At 39.0% G+C, this 24,634-nt stretch overlaps 1 protein-coding gene across 2 annotated transcripts in view; it reads right to left on the reverse strand.

Moving 5' to 3' along the window:
• IMPG1 (interphotoreceptor matrix proteoglycan 1) overlaps positions 1 to 24,278 on the reverse strand; it is a 127,711-nt gene extending 103,433 nt beyond the window's left edge. Inside the window, exons 1-2 of one of the 2 annotated variants that reach the window (XM_069488551.1) lie at positions 24,212 to 24,278; positions 5,209 to 5,442 (exon numbers count right to left, since the gene is read on the reverse strand). In XM_069488551.1, the coding sequence (XP_069344652.1) occupies positions 5,209 to 5,442; positions 24,212 to 24,278 (301 nt within the window). The remainder of the gene's footprint in view (positions 1 to 5,208; positions 5,443 to 24,211) is intronic. The other variant, XM_069488552.1, reaches the window with a different exon arrangement.
• Positions 24,279 to 24,634: the final 356 nt, after the last annotated feature.

The following is a 24,634-nucleotide window of genomic DNA, read 5'->3' on the forward strand; positions in this document are numbered from 1 at the left end:
GGCCTTCATCTCTAGTCAGGAGTCTACATACCATGCAAGAAGGAAACAACGCTTGGATGTTTTCAGCTTTGTCCAAACCCTAAGAGTTGTGTGTTTAGTCTGAGCAAATCAGCTGTCCTTGCTATCCTTGTTGCCTACATTCTGCACACTCTCTTTGGGGATGTTATTTTGCCTTTCCATCTTTTCCCAGTGTACCTGCTAGTTTAGTTCAAAATCCATTTAAGTGCCAGAGATACAATAATGCATAAAAAATAAACTAACACTGCCTTTGAGGGCCTAGGGTTGGTGACTTTCACGGACAGTATCTGTGTAACAAGCATCTGGGAAGACATAATGTAATAATCTCCTGCCTGTTAGGCATGACCTTGGGTGTGTTGTTTTTGGTCACAGATGAAGATTTCCTTAAAAGGAAAGTAAACTTCAGTCCAATTTAAGGCTAATTTTGTTCTCAGTTGAGCCTAGCAGTTCCTAGTTGAGCCCAAACTCACACTTGCAAGCATCATGCCTGATGTAGACAGATGTATATACAAGTTCATTTTCCTGCGTGCTTTGTAGCCTGAGGACGTATCACCAGTTATGCAGAGTTTCTGCAGGCAGCGCCCTCTCATATGGTTGGGGAGATTGAGGCTGAGCTGTCAAGTAGGAGGTGCTTGTTTTTGGTGATTGCATCTTCTTAATCAGGCTCTTTCCCTGCTGTCCTTCCTCCTACTGCCGGACACAGAGCTCCCCAGATCCCTGCTCCTCCCCCAAAAAGTTTCATAAAAGCTTTGAGAAAACTTTCTCTCTGAAGCACAACGTCTGAAGCTGCTTGAAGAGTTATTTCCCTAGGGCCACAGTAGTTTACAGGGAACATAATGTGAAGGGTGAAGTCTCAGACTCTTCTTTCTTGTGGCTCCTCTGATGTAATTTTCTGGCCTCTTAGAAGCTTCCCGCAAACCAGAAGGTACAGAATCCTTCTGTGATTGGGAGTACCAGCCCACAACCCACCAGGATAGTGCCCCATCCTTACTGAGAAGTATAAAAAAAATCCTTGAAAGTTGAGGCATCAAAGGATCTCAGAGTTGGGAGGGATTCAGAAACTTCTCAAAGTTGGATTTTTCTCATTCTTTGATTTACCTGTTTTGTACCATCCTCTTCTGAGCCTACGGGGCCGGGATTGCCACAGGGATTCTAGAGAAATCCAACACCTTGCCTCCCTGGTCTTCCTATGGTTGCTGGCCAATGCCTTAAATCTGGCCACAGGACGTTAGCCTTTCTGCTGAAGGTCATACCCTGGGCTGTTTGATGATGTAGGTAAACCCCAGGGAACACGTACCCTGGAGGCCAGGCATGCATGTCTGTAACTGGAGGGCCAGAACTGCAGATAGTTATTCACAATTGGGAAGTATCATGTTAGGCCAATGGCATATGAAAATGCCCAGTGCAGGGTTGGGTGCACAGTAGATGGAGAGATAACACACCGGAATGCGAGTCAGGATGCTGGGTTCTATCCCTGCTCTGCCGCCAACTGTGCCCCTGAGCGTGCCACTTTACTGCATCAGATCTCAGTTTTCTTATGGGTACAATGGGACTGTTGGCTAGGTGTTCTCTATATCAGTGCTTCTAGAACTTTAGAGTGCAAATGAATTACCTGGGGATCTCCTTAAAATGCAAGTCCTGGCAGTAGGTCTGGGATGGGATGTGAGATTCTGCCTTTCCAACAAGTTCCAGGTGGTGGTGCTGCTGTTGGTCTGCAGACAGCGCTTGGGGTAGCAAGAAGAGGGACCCTGTCTCTAACCTTCTCTAAGTCACACGTCAATGTGGAAGTAAGATCTAGCTTTTGACATCGGGGTTGAGGGAAAAAGAGAGAGAGGGAGTGGGAGGGAGAGACATGGTGGGATGAGGTGGAGGCCTGAGGAGGGGTGTCCCTAAGGCAGGGAGTTGGGCTGGGGAGAAGCAGACTTCAGTCTGGAGACGACCAGAAACAAATTTGCCTCTTTTGCATTTGTGCTTTGGGATGAGCATATCAATGATTCTACCACAAATCTCAGAGCATTTTCACGGTGTTGCTTTAAGCACTGGGAAAAGAAATAACTCAATGTTCCATTTGATTTAGGAATATGGGAGCTTTCTCCCCTAAGTTTGAAAGATGTCAACAAATAATTTTGTAAAAGTAGCACAAGAATAGTGGGTTCCTCTGTCAAAGGAACACGCTTTGTAGTTGGCTCTTGTTTCTTTGTGAACCAATTTGTTAGACTTAAGAAACCCACACTGATGAATAGTAAAATTTCATATCACCCAGGGGCAGCCATAAAGATAATGGACTGTCATTGCTGTGGGGAGAAAAACAACGGTTTGCTTTATCCAGGGAAACAGAATGAAAGAGGCAACCTAATCAAGAAAAAACAGCTAAGAATAAAAACTCAGAGCTATGAATTTGGTTGCAGCAATAAGTAGTCTATTCTACAAATACCCGCAGTGACTCCTCTTTGAGAATGTTGTAAAGAATTAGAAATCATATGAAAATAGTTAGGAATAGTTGTGTTCATATTCAAGGTGATGCAAATACTACATGTTTATGCTTCTATCCCTGAAGAAACAAAGATGGAATTTACCAGTGTCATTATCTGATCAATGTGTAGGCACACTCAAAATGAGGAATTTACACGTCACAGTCTTTTCTTTACAGTCCCAATGGGCTCTTTGTCTTCTGTGCCCATCAACAAGTGTTTACTGAGAACATGCTTTGTGGTGGTGCTCTGCCAGGACCTCAGAGTATTAATACACTGCACTTGATTGTCTATAATTAGAGCCCTCCTGACTATGATCCAGTTCTTTTCATTTTTCTGTGGGTGTGGCTTCTGTCAGAAAGCAAATATCTTTTTACTTCCATATAAAATGAGACATATGAGGAACATAAGGCTTGATATTTTTGAGACTGTTAATTATACCTCCAATAAGAACACCTCAGATTAATTTAACCCATGCACAAGGACTTCGTTGGATGTTAGTAGCGTGAAATGGGTTCTCAGTTGTCATAATGTGCAACACATCACAGGCTAGAATTGAACCAGCTTGCTCTAGGCATTGGGCTTTAAATAGAGCAGGGTGGCTCTGCTTTTTGGAATGGAAGCAAACATCTAGTGTTGGTAGGTAGATAGATAGCGAGAGATTCCTAGTCTCGTAGGGATGAAAGTGGGCCCCCGTCCTGGTGCCACCCCACCTTAGTCCCTTCCCAAATGACTGCCATACCTGGGGGAGAAGGGAATACCCTACCAGTCTACCAATCAGAACTTATCGTGCCAACTGCAAAAGAATGTAGAGGACTCTCTAGCCCACGGGCCAAGCAGCACAGGTACGACAGGGTTTGGAAAGTGACCTAGAACAACCAGCTTTCAGAGAGGATCATGGGAGATCCACATGTGCAGTCAGACTCAGGCCATATAACTCCCAATTGTCCAATCAAAGTGGTTCCATGGTGACGTCTGAGCTACGAGGGAGGCCCCAATCCCGACACTATAAAACAAGACTGAGACCATAACCAACACCTCTTTTGCTATCACAATGGATGCGGTCATCACCCATGGCGTATGTATCTCGCTCTGTATACCTGTATCTTGTTCTTGCCCTATAATCCTATCTTTCTCCTCTCCATAAACCTCATTTTCGTGCTTGCCTTACTTTGGTGCGTCTGGTCATTCTTTGGCCATGAGCGCACCAAGAACCAAGAACACAGAACCGACATTTCAACCTGAAACTCGACAGTCTGAGTAAGGTGGGATCCGTAAAGCCCCTCAACTTTCACCTGTAAGATGAATTGAATTTCGGCCTTAGATAGACAAGATACTTTGCATGATTTGCAGTTACCTGGGGAATTTTAATAGTAGCTACCAAAGATTTGTTTTTCTTTTAAAGAAGCAGCCATGGGAATTTTTTCATCCATGGTGAATGAAGGAGCTCAGGAAATTTCCACCCAAAATATGACTCTTGATATAAAGACTATTTTGAACTACAGGCCCTTAGAAATCCACAGGCCCTAGGAAGGGGCTTTCCCTCTATCTGAGTAACCAGATGAACCCATGCAAAGAACAATCGACTTCCTTTCCCCTCCCTGTTAACTCAATATATTACAGGAAAGAAGATGAAGAATGCAACCATACCTGGCCCAAATCATTTTAAACATAATATCTGTCTCTCAGGTTAATTTACAAGTCAATCTATTCCGCCCCCCTCCCCACATCCATTCATTCTCCCAGGCATCTATGCATCCTCTCCAGCAACCATTTAGCAACCCCTAACCAGAATTGCCTAGATTCCTCATCGCCCTCTCCCTGCTAAAAGGAAGGTATAAAAATCTCTGAATCCTGTTGGGATATTGGGTAATCATTCTGTCATTCTCCCTGTGCACATGGTAAATAAACCTCTTTCTTTTATTAATCTGCCTTAATTGTGAGTTAATCTTTCAGTGAACTTTCGAGGGAAAGGGCAAGTTTCCCTTCACCCCCACATCAGTAAACGAAAAGGACAATCACTGATGGCCGTGCTGTGATTTAACTCCTCAATGATTTCCAGGGAATGCTATCAGAATCCTGCTAATGCTGTCTCAGGGTAAAAACTGCGCTGTAACTCTGCTAGAAACCATAGTAATTGTGCTGTAAATTCTGTTAACACACCTGCATTATATCTTGGTAACCACTCTTAATCTGTGTGTCCTCTGCACTCCAATGTGCCTGCAGGTTTCCAAACTTCAGAAGTTTTTGCTGGGTCAGCAACAAACAACTTGAACTTATCAAGAAGGGAGAGAGGACCTGGAGTGTAATGTTGCTTTTGAAAAATGAAATCTTAGGTCATAAATCAATTTGCTCAGGTTCCTGACATTGCAATCATCCTGTGCTTGTTCCTCATAAGAAGGATATTAAAATCCATTATTGAGCTTTGGCAAAAATAAAAATAATGAAGTAAAATCTGGATGCTAAGGCTTTCTGGTGACTTGTAAATGCCCTAATGGTTCTATGTTGCACAGACGTTATTTTAAACCATAAGAGCTGATAGCTACCATAGTTTTTAAAGTTTATTATTCATTACTATCAGATATAGTGGGCTGATTTTTATAACTCTTGTGGCTAAATGAGAGACCCTGGAATTTTGGGGCTGAAGACAACCTACAGATGAATGAAAGGGAAGGGATGAAAATAACAAAGGGCTAAACAGGTTTCATCTCCTCCTTACCTCTCAATCTATAATAAGCTTGAAGACTGGCTAAAATCTGTTTCATGGATTCCTGCGGACAGACTTTAACCCCCGTTGGGAAAAATGCTGATCTTTTTGTTCGATGCTTTGTCAAATCGTACATTCGTCTCATGGTTGACACTTTGTACATGTTTTCAGTACTTTCAGTTGTTTCAATTCTTGGGGCATTGTCTATGTCTTTAGTTTCAGAATGGTTTATTTTAATGGAGATATCTGTAAAAGAAAGATTGATATCCTGGTGAATATACACATTTATGTGATATATGTGACATACATGGATAATTGAATGAGATACACTAAAAATTAATATTCTAAGGTTTATGAAATTTATACCTTGGTGCAACTGCCAGATGTAATATTACAAATCACGAAGCGTTTTCAGAAATAAGAGAATAGTATAATGAGGTGATCAAGAGTATTTTTAAAAAGCCAACGTCTCAAATCATCTTGCCTTCAGGAACTGCCAAATATTGAAACCATTTCCCACACACGTCTCTGAAAATCACTCCCCACTTAGCACTCAAGCTTCCCGAGAGATGCCTCTTTTGATAGACATATTCATAATACACTTCAAGTGGGGAATGATACAGCGTTGTGGTGCCCAGAGGTGTACTCTTGATGAGGAAGTAGAGCGCTTCTAAAAACCTAGGGGGAAAAAATGCAACAAAATAACCTTCCTGCTATTAGTGGCAGTTCTAGGATTTCTATATTGACAGGGCTCAGAGGGTGGTAATCTGGCTGAAAGTGAGTTGGCCAAGGATGTGTCTTAGAGTTGCATTTACACAACAAGCTTACAGTTTTATGGGGCGGGGGGGATGTGGGGAGGTGGGAGGAAGAATGAAGGGGAGGACCCAGGGAAGAGGCTGGCAGAGAATGTAACTCCCTACGCCATTTTATCCTGCTGACATGCCAGGTCTATTAGGGTTAGGTCTAGACTTCATTTATAACTCTCTGGACCTCTTATAATAACAACTTACATTCATTGAGCGCCTTCTTATTTTGAATTTTTTTTAATGTATTATATCATATCATTCTCACAAAAGCTTTATTGTACAGATAAAACAGATATTATTTTTTCTCAGTTTACTATGCAGTAGCACACTGAAGCTTAGAGGTGGCAAAGCATGTTAACAGTAGAGTCAGACCTTAATTCCTCCTCTTCTACTCCATCTCTTTCCTTTTATCCATTCTACCATTTAAGAAAGGAATTATTGATGAACAGTTGGGACCACTTACTATGTATGGCCCCCTGAGATTCCAAATGTGGTTTACAGAGATTTATATTTGCATTTTACCAGGGAAGGCTCTAAACACCCAGATCTTCTCGGTACAGACAGGGGAAATCAAGCAGAAATCCAAGCAGGGTAGCTAGCTGGAGAGCAATTCAAATCTTGTCAAACAGCGTAAAAGTCTCTCTACATTACAGGAGTGGAGAGAGTACTGGTGGGAGCACATATTCTCCGCCACCTTGGGGCGTCTCAGAGTGCTCTATCAGTCTTGGGTAGTGGTAAATTCTTAGGAAAGAATCTCCAGGAAGGAAGGGAATTTAAAGATCAACTGGCTCACCCAAGGACACACTAGGTCAATAAATCATAATCTTTGGGTTAGAACACAGGCACCAGCAATATTTGAAGATCCTCAGGTAATTACAATAGGCAGACAGGTTTGGTAACGTCTGCTTTATAGATCTGTAAGGATGCTTCCAGCTGAAGAATCAAGATTGTCCATCTCAATCTGGTTTATACAGTAAGGAGGTTATCACTTCCAAAGGAAAGCCAGAGGTAGGGGATGCGTGGTGAAAATGGAGCTCTGGCTCTGCCTTTCTGCCATTCCCTGGGCTGTGTTTCCTCACTTGGGGACTTCACCTTTGGGTGGGCTTCCATTAAATTCCCCTTTTGGAGGCCAGCAGCAACTGGAGCAACACATTTCCTCTCATTCCTGTTGAAAAGCAGCCTTTTTGTTAGATCTGGCTGACTTAGGCCATGTGCCTGACCCAAGACCAGTTGCCAAGGGATGCCCCAGTGCTATTGGCTTATGGGGTAATCACAGGGCAGGGGACTGGGATTACAAATGGCTCATCGTGACTGTGGAGTTGGAGTCAGTTTTTCCTGAGTCATACTGGCTGCGTGGCAAAGTGAAGGTGCCCATTCAACATCGGGGCAAAGCACAAGAGGGGGGTAGAAGTCACACACCCAGCTGTTAGTGCCCACTGCAGTTAGTAAAATGTGAATTTTTGTGTAGGAACATCAATTTTAATAACCCTTTCAAACAGTTTTAGATTGTAATACAGGTGTCATAGTAAAGAGTAAGCTTTGGTAATTATATTTTAATTGCTGTTTAGACTAGAAGAAGCAGCTGTGTCATTGGGTAATTCTAGGCCTATCTGGTGTAGCACGGACCATGCTGAGGGGGACTGTGCCCCCCATGCCCTGCCCGTCTCCATTCTTCTCACAGTGCCTGCTGCAATGTGGGGGGTCCCGCTATTGTGCTGGTCCTTTCTCCACCTTGTCACCCCCACAATCTTCAGTCCTTTGGGGTTGGTCCTGTTTTTATGTTTTATGTTATGCTCTGTAGAATGATCTGAATAACTTGGCTCGGGAAGAGTATTTAGTCCACCCCGACTCTGGGAACAACGTAGATTGTATATTTTAAAATAGCTAGAAGAGTGGATGTGGAATGTTCCCAACACAAAGAAATGATAAGTGATTGAGGTGATGGATATCTTAATTATCCAGATTTGGTCATTAAACATTGTATGCTTATATCAAAATATCACACGTACTCCATAAATACATATGATGACTATGTAGCTATAAAAATTACAAACAAAAATATTTTTTAAAAAGCATCCACTAGCACAATGTAAACATGCAGTAAGAACAACTCCACAGTAGGATGACCATAGTTAGCAATAATAGATAGTTTCAAATTGCTGGAAGGAGGATGAATATTCCCAACACAAAGAAATGATAAATGTTTGAGATGACGGATATGCTAATTTACCTGATCTGAGTGCTACATATGTATCAAAACTTCACTATGTACCTCATGAATATGTACAATTATTACATAGTGCCAACTAAACAAATTAAAAAAACAGTCAGAGCCTGACAAATAGTAAGCACTCACATGTAAGATATTATTATTAAAATTTTAATCATCCTGAAAGAAAAACTCTTTTATCAGATAATCTAGGCACCCCACTTCCCGGTGTCTCTCTTCCGTCTTCCATCCTAACGTGACTTTCACCATACTGCTCCTCAGTCCTCAGATGAGACTATGCCTGTGCCCTGAAGCCTTCCCGCGCTTCCGCACTGCAGTATTCACCTCAGTTTGTCTGCCCTTTCATACCTGAGGGCCTCTCTCTTCCTTCTCTGTTTGCAGTATTCCTGCCTCTTTATAAGGGTCAGCTGAAATGCCACCTTCTCTTCTGAGCTTTCTCAGGTCTCACATTCAGAATTCCCTCCTTGCTCCCTCTTGTTCCTGCAGCGTGGCATTCATTCTCTGTGGCATTCACTGATTCTCCAGTATTCACTGAGTGACGACTATGTGCCAGGCCCACTATGGTACCTAGCTGTAAACTTGATGAACGAATGTCACGGAACTTGTGTTGTAGTGCTTGCTTTGTCCCGCCTTGAACAATAATTTGTTGTAAATATATAAGTTTCTTTCTTTAGACTGCAGACACCTTGAGGATTTGTATTGCAATCCTGTCCTCCCCTCCCAAGTTCACCTGGTACACTGTTTTGTATGTGACAGATAGGCAATACATATTAATTAAGTGACAATGAAAAATGGCCTGTGGAAAGAGTTATGGTTTTTTTTTACAATATATGTATGAATTAGATTTGTTTTAAAAAAACATTAGACTATGAAAAATAGCTTCATATGTCCTGTCCGCCTACATTGTCACAACTTCCCTTTTCAGTTTCTGTCCCTTCTCTGGTGTCTAATATCAGAGGCTTAGGACACAGTCTTCTTATTGAAGATAATATCCTAAGTGAAAAGACAAATAAAAATTCTTCTGTGAGTGAATACCAAAAGAACAGAAAAGAGATTTATGGTTTATGTACAAAGTATGCTTTAGTAAAATCTGTATTCCTAGGCCCTTTCAATTTATCCATAAATAAATAATCAAGAGAACCAATTAAGAATGTGGGTATCAATGAGGAAGAATATCAGTATTGCCTGACTGTTTAAGGCTTCAGTGACCTTGCTTCTCGATTATTGAACCTGATCGGTAAAACCACACTTATGGTTAACTCCAACCCTCTGCCCACTCCTTATCTGAGTCCTTGTAGCTGAGCACGGCTGGAGGAAAACAAGCTTCAGGACTCACTTTAAATGTATGATCCTTAAATAAAATCATACTACATTTCCCTGGTCCATTCGGTTTCCCACTCTCCTGGAGAACTAAACACAAGTTCTCTTGGATTTCCTATACCTTCCTTCCGATTCTCACTCTCAGCTGATGACTTTGCTTCACATTTTACTGATAGCAAGAGAAGCCAAAAGAGAACTCCACGAACTTCCAGCGCTGCATCTGCTCACTGGCAGCATCTCTGCTCTTGTACTCTGCTTTCTGTGACTATGTGATCCTTGGTCTCAGCTCCTACCTAAGACCAACTCCCTTACTTAGGCCCTGCATCTCATCCTTTCTTAGACCATGACTCAAAGAATGTCTCAAAGACATTCTTCCAGAAACTCTCTCTCATCTCCCTATGTCATTATTTTCCCCTTTTCTACTGGATTATTCCTAAAAGCATAGAAGCACATAAACATGCTATTACTTTTCCTTCTATTGAAAAACCCTCTTTTGATACTACATCCCCTCCAGCTACTGACCCATTTTTCCCTTTATACTTATAGCAAAACTTTTTTTTTCTTTTTTTTTTTTTTGAGACAGAGTCTCACTCTGTTGCCCAGGCTAGAGTGAGTGCCGTGGCGTCAGCCTAGCTCACAGCAACCTCAAACTCCTGGGCTCAAGGGATCCTCCTGTCTCAGCCTCCCGAGTAGCTGGGACTAGGCATGCACCACCATGCCCGGCTAATTTTTTCTATATATATTTTTAGCTGTCCATATAATTTCTTTCTATTTTTAGTAGAGATGGGGTCTCGCTCTTGCTCAGGCTGGTCTCGAACTCCTGAGCTCAAACGATCCGCCCACCTCGGCCTCCCAGAGTGCTAGGATTACAGGCATGAGCCACCGCGCCCGGCCAATATAGCAAAACTTTTTAAAAGATTTTTCTCTTCTTTTCCAGAAAAAACCAAGGTCCTACATGAATGAGAATCCCCGGACAAGGCATGCACAGCTACTAGCATCCCCTCTTCATTTTCTCTCTCTCTCCCCTTTTCTTTCATTTTCTCTTTATTTCAATATATTTAATGTGCTCGTAGAGCCTGGTGTGCTAATGTGACACTCCACCAGAAGGTGTCGCTATCTAACATGTAATATACTGAAATTGACCATAAACTATAACTCCAATGATCACCTCTGTGAATTTGGGCATTAACATTTGTTGATGGGGGCGGTGGTGAGAGTGATGATTTTGTAGCAAAATAGACCATTTGAGGAAGGGCTGAGATTTATCTTGGTAGTACGGGCTCCCCTTGAGCTGGGAGGTTCTCATGAAAGGCCTGGAAAATATTTAGGTGGGCAGGAAGGAGGATAACACGGCCATGGGTAGGGAATCTTCCAGAAGGCTAAGGACAGTGGCCAACACTGAAGGTTAAAGTTGAGGAGGATGGTTTTATTTAGTTTTGTTTTGTTCCTTTATTCTATTCCAGAGCTGACCCAGATTCTGCAACCCAGTGTTAACTATGATAAGTTTGAAAATTTCCAAATATATAGAAAGGAAAATTAAAAGAACAACCACTGGATTCACACACTGAGTTCAAACATTACTTTATCCTAAGAAACAGTCAAATCTGGCCAAGGATGGGAGTGGCAGTTCTGAAATACTGTGCTTTTGACCCTTCATTTATTGTTTAAAAATTAGATTTGGATTGCTGAAGCACGTCTGTTAGCTAAGGTGAATGCCAGCTCTTTAGTCAAAGCATCTTTTCCACTCTGGGCTGGAGGCTGGTGGCCATGAGGCCCCAGTGTTGATGGGCACCCTTGAAGCCATTATAGACCATATCATCTCCCTGTCATGTCAGAGAAGAATTTATTCATTCATTGTTAAAATGTGCGTGTGTGTGTGTGTGTGTGTGTGTGTGTTTTAATTTATGTAACAAGCTTCTTCCCTCCATTTTTTTCTGTTTTCTTTTGTTTCCTGTTTTCCTTCTTGTTCTTTTTCCTCTTGGGGAATTTCTTCCACTTTATTTCCTACCTGTTTTCCTTTTCTTTCTCTCTCTCCCTCTCTCTCTCTCTCTCTCTCTCTCTTTCTTTCTTTCTTTCTGAGCAGAGGTCTCACTATGTTGCTCAGGCTGGTCATGAACTCCTGGATTCTCCTGCCTCAGTCTCCCAAAGGGCTGGGATTACAGGTGTGAGCCACTGTGTCTGGCCAAGAGTTTATTGTTTTCTGTTGGGTACCAAAGTTGGCCTCCAAGCATAAACTGCTTACAAAATTTCCATTTCAGGCTCAGCTTTGAGCTTTGCCCATGAACCAGTTTCTTTTTTGGTTTATATTCAAGTAGATAATTACCAATCTGTTTGGACCACTCCTCACCAAACTCTCTCTTCTAGCCATCCAACCCTACAGGCTTACAATATAGGCTTACTGTATACATATAGTGACAATTATAGACAACAGGAATAGGAGAATAGGGCTTTCTCGGCAGCATTGCTATGAAAGCCACAGCCATTGGCACTTAGTGAAGCCATTATGTCATCCTAGGGGAAAAAGCCTTGATGTCTTAATGAATGAATTAATGGGAGCAGAGACAAAATTTACTGGAATTCCTACAGAATGAAATCTCCATTTGAAGAACAGAACTCCATAGAGAGTAAGTGGATAACATTTCAGGACCAAATCAATGACTGGAAGTTTTCAAAAATAATAACTTAATTTTGCACAAACTTTTCTAACTTTCCTAAAAAAAGTGAGGAGCTATGGCCTTTCTGCAAATGTTCCTCTTGTTTGTGACTCATTATATCCTGGTCCTCCCCCTACGTTAGTAGATTCTCAATTATACACCTGAGAAATGTTTTCCCAAGAGCAAAGGCAATTAAATACACATCGTGCTTAACATACTGAGTATGTACCAGCAAATTATGCAGATTTACTGAATACTTTGTTCAGTCTATTCTAGAAGAGTGCATAGATTTTAAGCGTGATGTTTTCTGGATAATGAAGTGGAGATCACAGAAGCTTCTGCAACTTGCTTTCCCACCTGTCTTCCTACATGCAGTTCCCAATAAACACACACAATGCCGACACCAGGCATTGGCCTAGAGGCAAAACTTGTTGGAATAAATGATGCAGAAGAGGATCGCAGAAAGTAAGGAAGCTTGCAGTTATTTGCTTTAATGGATCATGAAGTAACTAAGCTTTTAAAATAGTCAGTATGCAGACCGATTATCAATGGTGGGGTATCTGCTACGTCTTTTCCCTCTCTCAAACTTTTGAAAATCAGATGCCATTGCTGCCTTCTTTACCTTCCAAACTGGCATTTGTTCTGCAACAGTAGTCCCTACTGAGAATGGAATCAGTGGTCCCTTCTCTCAAATAATTACAGTGGTTGCATTATCTTTCTTTTCATTGCAAAAATCTGGTTAGACATTACAGTTGCTATGTCAGAAGAAAATGGGTTAGGACCTTGGCAAACAATTATAAGAAATGAGAGGTTGTTAATGCCTACTTTCTATTCCATGCATATATATGTCATTGAGGCCCAACTCATTGCACAAAAAAAAAAAAAAAGAAAGAAAGAAAGAAAAGGAAGAACCAAATCTATAGGTGAGATGCTGAGGTACAAAATAGCACTGTTTGTTGAGGGCATAGGCAGCTTGGTGAGTGGGCAGGAACAGAGCCGAAGTTGAAGGGAGAGGTAGAAAAAAGGAAGGAGATTGCCTCTTTTATGTTCAAAGATGATCCTCTGAGCAGGTGGAGTTGCTAGTTCTTCAGGTTTGGGAAATGTCAGGGAGTAAAGAGGCTGGAGTCTAGCAGGGTTGTGTCCTCAACTATACCCGGAACTGCATGCCCACCTCTGCAGGGAGCAGGAGTAGGGCACAGAGAGAAGGGGAGGAGTGTTCTCAAAGCTGGCTGGCCTCTCTGTGTTCTGGGAAAGGAGAGAAACACATCCAAGGTCTTTGTTATGGGATGGTGAGGAGTAGTACACACTTCCTTCATCTAAAGCATGAAATCACTTGATAGGCAGCCCCTTGGCTGAGGTTCTCTCACACCCAGCTGCCAGCTCCAAAGGTGCTGCTCCTGCTTCAAGTCCAGAACTAAACCTATAGCAATAGGGAATGCCTTTGACTCTCAAACAGGGGTCCAGGTGCCCTCCGGGCATGCAGTGTTGTGCCAGGGATTGTGAGAAACCTCGGGATCAACACACTGCTTCTTCATGGAATGCTAAATTTACTGGGAATTTTAGCAAAAAATTTAAAATGTTAAGGATCATGTCAATACACAAGCAAAATCAACAAAATCCATTATCCTCACACATACATAAGCCAGTCTTGAAAGCTAGCAGAGTAGGATATTTTTATAAGCTGTGATTAATTGTAAAATGTGGTATTGCTTTGGAAAAATGGCAAATGGAGTTGGGTTAATGCTGAGGTCGAGATGAAGGAAACAGGATGTGAAACTGAGGTGAGAGAAATTATGTTAAAGTTGTTAGCCAGCCTAGCTAAGGGTTTGCACATGGCCGCCTCATTTTCAGGAGCTGACAAAAAGAAACCAGTGCTTTCCCCAACTGTTGGACTTTTTAGTACCCCTCAAATCATCCTGATACCTTCTCATATATGTAGGTCCAGCCCCATTAAGCCACTCACAATCATCTCTTTATATTAACTTAAATTCCACTAATCTTTTTCATTGCTTTGCTTCCCAGTTATTAACCCATTGTGTGTGCTTTTTTGATCCTGTCTCCACAGGTTCAGAATATGGAGTTTAAATAAGCACACAGGTCTCTGATAAGGGAATTGAATGACATTTTACAAGTAATTTGACTGGCTTAACAACAAAAGAAATTTTACAAGTAAATCTGAGCTATATGAATGATAAATTCTCATTGTACCTCACAGATGTATGAAACATTATACTTCTCAGAGCACTCTCATAGCCTAGCTTGACACAAAGGTTGGAAATCAAGGGGTTATACCAGAAGGTACTGGGTAATTCATGAGCAGGAGGCAGATTCCACCTCCTGATCTGTGAGGCTGACTTGGAGGTGGGTGGGGATGAGACTCACTAAGAGCCTATAAAATAAATTCTAAAAAATCTGGGAGCAAACTAATTTCAAAAGCTGGGGTGCACTGAGGAAATAGCAGGGTACAAGAATGTGGATTTGCTTATGGAAGTCAAAGATTTCTGCCAAATACCCACTTTCCTTCTGGTTCCAGCTATGCTGGGATGCTGGAACACAGGGCATCTTTCTCCCTGTCGCTGCTAGGGTTGCTACATATTTAAATGGGGCATACTTCATCTCATTAGAATCTTAGCGTATCTCAAGTAGTTATATCAGAATCAGCTCTAATTTAGCCCAGTGTCTCTGTTTCTTGGAACTTTGCGCTATCCATGGTTATAATATTACAGTCCACACACTACCCTTTAGTTTTACTGCTCTTTCATGTAAACCTGATCTTGAAGTGTCTTGGGAATTCTGAGTAAAGAGAATTGCATATACATAGCATTGTTTGTTGCATATATTGCCACAAAAGAATGATAGTCTACTCAAGGAGAGCAGAATTGGAAGAGATTAAACAGAAACAGCTGTTCATCTCTGCTTGTTAACTTTCTGATGCGTAAAACCTATCACAGTTCCTGCAGAAAAGTAAAGTGAACTTCATATTGAGTAGCTGGGGCACTGAGGTTACAGCAGGATAGCTCTGCCACTCCCCGAGTCAATTCCTGAATTTGGGCAAACAATTAATTTCCATATGCTCTGGCTTTTAACCTGAAAAGGAGAGAGTAATAATTCCAACACCGTAATTTTTGATTAGTGCTTGCCTATTATGTAGTCTTGTTTTGTTTCAAAAATTAAATGAGAAAATAGATGTTAAGCATTTTGCAGCTTTGGCACATCATTAGCTGTTATTATGATCTAGTGCCACTCTCTTGAGATTCAGGGCTAGGCCTGGTGGGAATAGGATTGCCTGATTTAGCAAATAAAAATATAGGGCCCAGTCAAATTTGAATTTCAGATAAACAACAAATTTTCTTTCGTAAAATTTTTATGTACTATGCAATATTTGGGACCTCTTAGATGTATATGGACAAAATGCCCCCATTAAAAGGCAGAGATTGTAAGACTACATTTAAAACAAGTCCCACTAAATGCTGCTTTAAGAGACACATTTAAATCAAAAGATATAGAGAAGTTAAAATCAAAAGAATGGAAAAAAGTTATAACATGCAAACACTAATCAAAAGGAAGCTGGTATAGTCATACTAACATCAAATGAAGTCAAAACATTGCTGGTAAATGTATAATAACCAGCTTTGGGGTGTGGGTGAGATTTGCAGCATCTGATGATTTCCATGTGTTACTACTCTGCCATGACTGATTTTAAGCCACCAATGTGACATAACTGAACACTGAGTTGGGAAGAGGTGGGCATAGTTGGCTCTTGTTAGCAAGCCAGTTCTAGCACACCAGTGGACAAAGTTCATTATTAGGCAGAAAACATTACAAAGATGAAAACAGATGAAGACACATCAAAATGATAAGAGTTTAAAAGTCATCATTAAAAATTTATGCACTTAATAATATATAAATATATGAAACAAAAGCCGACAGACAATAAAAAAATAAAATCCAGAATAGTAGATACATTTTAAGATATCCTTCTTAATTGATAGAACAAGCAAATAAAAATCAGTAAGGATAGAGAAGATTTGAAAAACATGCTCAGACTCAACCTAATGGACACCTATAAAGCATTATATTTCCAACTGTAGCATATACCTTCTTTTCAAGCACAGGGAAAAATGCTGGACTAAAATGCAAATCTGGATAAATTTAAAAGGACTGATACTATGTACATTATATTCTCAGACTAACAGGGAAGAAAGCTAGACATCAGTTAAAAAAACAGTGGGAAAATCTTCATATATTTGAAATTTAAAAAATTCCTTCCAAGTAAGCCGTAAGTCAAAGAAGAAATCATATGTTATTAAAATATTTTTATTAAATGATAAAATTGCTATATAATAACACTTGTGTAATGAAACTACAGCAGTTCCTAAAAGTAAAATTGTATCATTAAACTACCTATCTTAGAAAAATAAAAGAGCTACATATTAATGCCCTATGCCTATAACCAAGAGGTTAGCATAAAAAAACAAAATAAATCCAAAGAAAATACAAGGAAAAAATTAACAAAGATAAGAACAGAGAGTAATAAAATATAAAAGAGATCATAAAATAAATGAAAAAGAAAGAAATATAAAAGCCAAACACTTTTCCTTTGAAAATATTAATAACAAAAACAAACAAACAGGTGAGATTGATCAAATAAAGAAGACAAAATTAACCAATATCAGAATTGGACATTATGCTTTTCACAAACTTTCTATAAACATAAAAAAGATAAGAAGATATTATGAATAATCTTTTGTCAATAAATTTGAAATTTCATATGAAATGAATGAATTTCTAGAAATATACAACTTATCATAACTAAAAAGATAGGATAATTATTTATAACTTTAAAAAAATTGAGAGGTCAAATATCTTTTCACAACTATCTTTCTCTATTTTAACAATGGGTTCTACCAGACATTCAAGAAAAAGATAATTCCATTTTAATACAAACTCTTACAAAACCTGATAAAGAAGTATGAGAAAAAATTTTATGGTCCAAGCTCACTTACAAATATGAGTGTAACAATTAGAAATAAAATATTAGCACATAGAATCCAGCAATATATAAACAATGTATGACCAAGCTGGATTTATCTCCGGAATGTAAGATTGATTTAATATTTGAAAATTGATAAAGGTAATTTATCACATTAATGAAATAAAAGAGATAAAAATTTGGCAATCTTAACAGATATAGAAGAAACAAGAAATTTCTACATTTATAATTAAAAACTCTTAGTAAATTAGAATTAGAAAGAAACTTTCTTTACTTGGTAAAGAGCATTTGCAAGAACAAAACAAGCAAAAAAAGATAAACTAAGCATCACACTTAACAATGAAATGTAAAAGCAGTTGATGGAAACTTGGGTTCTTTCCATATTTTGGCTATTGTGAATAATGCTTCAATAAGCATGGAAACACAGATATCTCTATGAGGTGTTGATTTCATTTCCTTTGGGTATATACCCAGCAGAGGAATTATTGGATGGGGATTGTGGGATATGTAATTCTATTTTTAATTTTTTGAGGAACCTCCATACTGTTCTCCATAATGGCTGTACCAATTTATATTCCCACCAACAATGTACAAGGGGTACCCTTTTCTCAACACCTTTACTAACACTTATCTCTTGTCTTTTTGATAACTGCCATCCTAACAGGTGTGAGGTGATAGTTCATTGTGGTTTTGATTTGCATTTCCCTGATGATTAGAGCACCTTTTCATACTCATTAGCTATTTTTATGTCTTCCTTGGAAAAATGTCTACTTAAGTCCCTTGCCCATTTTCAAACTGGTCTGTGGTATTTTGTTTCTTTTTTTTCTCTATTTTTTTTGCTACTGAGTTGCGTGAGTTCTTTTTATATTTTGAATATTATTCTCTTATGAGATATATGCTTTGCAAATATATTCCCCCAATCCATAGGCTGCCTTTTCAAATTGGGAAGGTCTTATGGGGAATTGGTTGTAAATAGAATTAAAGTCACAGGTAGGTAGAAATAACATTAACAAAGACATGAAATCACTTTATTCTCTGAAACAAAAGAGAATAAGAAGAGTTTAGATAAATTCAGAGAAAACTTTGAAGTAGAAAAAAGATGTCAAATGAGGTCAAATGATTTCAATCTTCTCAGTAAGTAGGAGGCGGTGATAATAGCAACAATGGTAGCTGTCATAGCCATCTTAGCAGTTATTGAGCATTTTTGTAGCAGATGCCTCACCAAAAGCTTTACTCTGTGAGGCAGACACTGCTATTATTATTTTTATTTTACAGACAAGGAAACCATAAGAGTGAGTAATGTTTGAGATTGAGCAATTTGCCAAGGTCACGTAGTAAGCGACAGAGCTGTTCTGTGCAGAATGATGTTCAGTACCAGCCTCAGAACCTTTTGCTTCTGTGAATGAGGGGAAATGAGGCTGTAGCTCAAGGTGAGAGGGAAGGTTTGGAAATGTGGCTGGGGGACTAGGTCAGGGAGTCAGAGATGAGTATGACCGTGGCATAGCTTGTAGGGCCCAGCTAAGGTGACAGTGCATGGATTTGTTTCGTGAAAGCACTCCGTTTATTTGGGTTTCTCTAATAACATTTGGCAGTTCAGGAATGAGAGTAGAAAAAGTGAAAGCTAAGTTTTCCCAGGGTGGGGTTAATAAAGCAGATGGCACAGAAGCCAAGGAGTAAAGTTTCTGTTATATTACCAGGAAGACTGTTGGTCAGCAGCGGGCTACGGGCACCTAGGATAAACGTGTAGCACCCTGAGGCCTGGACAGGCTGAAGAATTGGAGAACCTGAGGGAGGCTGGGGGACTGGGATGTTCCGATGAGAATAACACCAGATCCAATAGAAGGAAGGCAGAGAAATTATGAACAAGGGGTGTTTCAGAATTTGTTATCTCCAGAGGCTGAAACTACTACAAACCTGGAGGTGAAGTTTCAGTGTTTTGATCGGGTGGGAGGTAGTTTTGGTTTAAAAGAGGCTTTCCCATCATGTCTAATAGCACCCATTAGCAAGATCCTGCCTTTAGATACACAGCACAATCTTGAATAAGTCACTTACTACTGAACTTAGGCTCTAGTAGTGGGCATTTAGAATGACACCATGAATAAACAACTCCAGTTCTTTGAGGAGTTCAAAACATCGCACCTCTTTCTTAATGAGTAACAGAAGTCCTGTGTTAGGTGCTTCCATTTCCAGGGTAGAGCTGAAGGATATGATCAGCTAGTCTGAGATCAGTCATGAAAACAGATATTACACATGGCCCAGAACCAGCAATCATCTGGTGGTGGTAGCAGAAGAAAGTTGGCTTTTGACTAAACAGTAAAAGCCATATTAATTCCACTCATCATATTATATCGGACTGATTAGATTAAGTAGATGTAAGGTAAAAATGGATACAGCTCACATCCCACCTCACATGATTTTAGGAATATTACTTAGCACTCTCTGCCTTAGAATCCCAACCACCAATGAGCACAAATTAGCTTGAGCTTTTATAAAAAAAAATTAAGCTAAGTGATTATTAGCATAATTACTGTCTGCAAAGTGTTTTGATCAGTTCTGAACTGATCTAAGTACAATGAATTAATAATAGTGTCATCATGTTTCCTAGTTCAGCTTAATTGAATGCAACTTTTGTTTGTTTATAAATGCAGCAAGAACTTTTAAGACAGACAAATTAGCCCTACACGTGTTATTTTCTGTATAGAGTTATGCAGAGATTCCCAACCTTTTTGGCACCAGGGACCAGTTACATGGAAGACAATTTTCCCACGCACGGGATAGGGGGTTGGTGCGGTGGAGCTCTGCGACCCGGTCCCCAATAGAACGCGGACCCAGGATTGGGGACCGCAGAGTTAAAGTATTTCTGAAGCAGAAACTTTTCATTAATTTCAAAGTCCTGATTTTTTTTTCCCACCAGATTCCTTTTGGTTTCGTTTCCCTTTTCTCCTGGGGGCAATTATGAAAATAGATGCCGGCTGTGGTGAAGAGCCTTGGGATGCCTGAATGAAGAAAACGAAGTCGGAATGAATGAAGATGACTTTAGGGAGGCACAGAAAGACGTTGTTTCCTCAAGAATGACTGACTGTAAATGGGAAAATATTTATCTACTGAATACAACCGTATGCTGCAGCGTCACTGGTCTGTATGGCTCTTTCCTAGTCGTCTAACACTGACTGTGGCCGGAAGAGAGAGGCAGCGGGCGGAGAACATTCTCCATAAATAATTATAGCGGTGCATGCTGCAGTTCAGCGCTTGCCAGCAGCATTTCCATCCATGAATTCTCGTTACCAGGGCCATGCCAGTTAGCTCATACACTCATTCTCAGATAAGCGGGGGCACGTGGGTGGCCTTGGATCCAGAGCAAAGAGTGCACCCTCCTCCCTTATTAAAATGGTTTCATCTGCGTGGTGCTCTTGTTGTGAGGCTGAAATTCTATCCTTTGATGAAAATATCTCAGTGAGCTCAGGCCTAATGGTTGCTGAAAACTGTCCACTTTGGGAGATTAAAACTCACATCTTGGTAAGAGGCTTTCCTTTCTTTCAACAAACTGTTCTGTGTTATTCTTGGAGTTGGCACAATTTCCTTCCCCACAATTGCAGGAGTGTCTTTCCTACCTTTAAGCAAGAAGAGGTGGTGTAGATGGAGACCTCAGTCACCCTGGAGTCTGATGTTTCACAACATAGTGATGAGGTCAGGACATTTCTTATGATTGTTACAACATATATACTGAAGTATAATATAAACCTAGAAACTATTATGAAAAACAAACTTTGTTGCCTCAGATGGATTATTTTAAGACAGCCTAAAATCTGTGAAAATTATTGTGGCGCCAAAAGTATATAGGATCTGAATTTCCAGAGGTAATTAGCATGCAAATGCAGTTGATGTTCAAGGTGGTTGTACTCTCATGATTGACAGAAATGGCCAAAAAGCAGTAGGTCATGTCAGCCCTGTCTAATTAGCTCACACATACGATAGTCCTTTAGCATGATCAGAGGCACAAGCATGAAGGGGCCACAGGCAGCAGTGGCTTTTATTTTTAAAGCAAGTATATAATCTAATAAATGGTTTCAGGTGTGCCGCACAGCTTGTTCATTTGGACGCAAAGTATTTTCAATTTACACAGCTTCGATTTTAGAGACATCTTCTCAGATATAATTGAATAAAATAATCTGCCTTGGACCTTTTGAATTACACTGTTTTGAGACTAGCACAGACGAACAAAGCAGAGGAGCTGCTACCTATTTCAGGTACACAAAGGAAGCCACGTTCTCTGTTAATGGAGCCACAGTGAAGGAAAATACCTCTCTGGGTAATTTTATGAAATGAGAGCATTACCCTAGTAGTAAAAGATTAGCAAGAAGTGGAGCGTCTTCAAATGCAAATTTCCTGACATTTCACAGCTACTAAAATAATTATCCTGCCTTGGCGAACTAATAATAACTTAGTAAAAGGTTTCATTTAGGATAACCAAAAGCCACATACAAAGATAAGCACTATTTCCATTTTAGGACTTGCCAAGGGTAGATTTTTCTCTTTTCTCTTTTTTCTACACATTGAATGTCACAAGGAATTAAATAAAATTATTTATGTGAATTGGAAAGTAAGAGCATAAAGCCATGCTGTGCAAATCAGATGCAACTGGTATTCCCATTATGAATCCCAAAGAAGGGAGCTTTGGTGTCTTGATGAAGTAATTTTTCTTTGAAACCCTTGAACTACTTTTGTTGTGCTGAAACAAATTTATTTAATGAATCTTTTGAAATCAAAGCCACTTCACCTTTATGTGTCTATGAAAAAACTACATTCGGAATCTGCAACGCTTAAAGGAAATCTTTTGAAATACTGGCATTTCTTTGAATCTCTTTATATTCTATATCTAGCACTGTATTAAGGACATGGAAAGCATTCTCTGGGGTCAAACTGGGAAAAATCACCTAAGGGCAAATGAAAACTTTTGAGAAGCAATTTGACAATATGAACCAAATACCACAAAACTGTTTATGGTGCTTTGATCCAATAATTTTACTTTAGTGAATTTATTCTGAGTCTTAAATACAGAGAAAGACTTATGCACAAAGCTTTTCATTGCAATGTTATTTGCAATAACAAAATAATTAGAAACAATTAGTTCTCTCTTGTTGAATATTTAGGTAAAGCAAATCTTGATACATCTACTGAATGAAACATTATGCAGCCAATAAAATGATGCTTGTCAAAATTGGATATCAATGTAGAACATTCATATGCTGTATTAGAATTACTAAAAGCTTGATATAAAATTGTATGTGTGGTAGAGCTGCAATCATGTAAAAATAAATATAACTAGAAAAAAGACTGAGGAAATATCGGAAGATGCTAGCGTAGGTTGTATCTGGATGGAAGTATTACTAGAAATTTTTTCATCTCTTTGATTTTTTAGATTTATAAATTTTTTAAAAAGAAACTAAATTTAGGTAAATACCTAACTGTTATGTTTAACAGGTAGTTGTATTGAACTGAACTCTCCCCTAACCATTTTCTACATATACTCATTTTCTAAATATACTCATGTTGGTTAGTCACAAGTGAGAAACCAGTCTGGCTGAGCTACCTAAACTCTAACTAATGTAGACCTCATTAACTGAAGATTAACATATATTCACATATCTGAGATTCTTATGAAATAAAAAGGCCCAAACAAGTAGCATATTAGGATTTTTAAAATGCAATTATAGCACATTGTTTCACAGAAGTAGGCAAATAACAAATTGTAGTTTTTTGGTGAGCTTATTTCATTTAACTTGCTGTATATAAGTATGCTATTCATAATTGTGTCTAATGGCTGAAATATAATAGATGAAAATAGAAAAAATAGTTAATTAACACAATTATACAAAAAACAAAGTTGAATTGTCTAGTCAACTTTATGAAATAGACAAAAGAAATACTTCATCAGATTGAGCTCAGAATATACTGAAATCACATCATTTGTTTCTAATTAAATGTTTGTGTAAAAGTAAACATTTATATATAATTGACAGTTGAAAGAAAAGGTAAGTAAACTTTGCTTCATCCACTATATCATCTACAGGTAACAAAACATGAAGAAAACTTTATTACATCCCTTTCCAGAAACTTTCTTCTCCTTCCAAGTGCAACCACTGAGAAGTTACATATAAAAAAACTGATGGAATCACAGTTATTTTGTGACTTACACATGCAATAACTGTTTGTTTTACTTTTCCATGGACATTTCAAACCAGTACTTCAATTAATATATTCATTGTCTGAAGCTATATCATCCTTAAAGAACTGAACATGACTGATTTTAAATGTCTTAAAAAGATTGAGCATGTCCTAAAAATACTTAAAAAAAAGTTGAGCTTTATTCAACAGGTTTTTTAAGAAATAAACTACATTATTTTTCTTAAAAATACCTGTTTTGTGGCTTGCTTTAATTTCAGATTCAGTTGATTTATTGTAAGAACATATACTGCCTAGTTTTCTTATGCATGCAACTTGAAAAACAACCGAGTTTCTGAGTTGGTTGTCATCATGAACCCTGAAGATGAAGTACGTTTCCTATTTTCTAAGGGAAAACAACTCATGATTTTGTTGTGAGAATATAAGAAATACATTTTTTTGTCTGATCACAAATGACTTAAAGCATTGTTTTTAGATTTTATTTGTCAAGTTTAGGTGGATAAATGGCATTTGTTTCATGGACCTACTAATGTTGTTGATATTAATGATATGAATTGTATTGAATATTTTATAACAGCAAATAGGATGCATTCATCTTTCCAACTTTGTTAACATACGTTGCACTTAAGATTATGTAGTAAATATTAAATCAAGTGAAAACCATTTCAGATAATCAGTCATTCATTCAATTAACCAATCAGTATTTATTAAGGGCCTACCATATACCAGGCCCCTGAGATAAAGTCATGACCTTTTGATTCTGAATGTTCACTTCTACAAATAGATTTTATAGATAAGAAATTTAAAAATAAATATTTAAATAACTTACCTTTGGTTCCCTGAACTTGGAGAAAAATCCAAAAGACAAAAATAGCCCTTCTACTTTCCAAATACATTCTGGCCTTTGTGCATTGGTAATTCTGACAACAATCACAGAACAACCTCAAATCACATATAAAAAAAAAATGACAGAACTATGAAAAATAATTAAATATTGATGCCAGCTGATTGAGGATAACCTTCTTGGTCTACCTTTATGAAGGTGCTAATTTATGAAGCAGTGTCTGCTTCTGGAATAATCTGCTTATCTTTCCCTCAGGTGTAATCTCTGCTTAAGGGCCAGCTGGAGGAACCTTTATCTCATTAACCTTCTGGAAGAGCATCTGTCAGCCTAGCTCCAGGACCCTGAATGCCTTTATAAACAAGTGTCCACAGACATACTTTTTTCTTAGCTACTCACCAGTTACAGTGA

Source organism: Eulemur rufifrons, chromosome 15 (assembly GCF_041146395.1).
Source record: "Eulemur rufifrons isolate Redbay chromosome 15, OSU_ERuf_1, whole genome shotgun sequence".
Taxonomy (NCBI): Eukaryota; Metazoa; Chordata; class Mammalia; order Primates; family Lemuridae; genus Eulemur; species Eulemur rufifrons.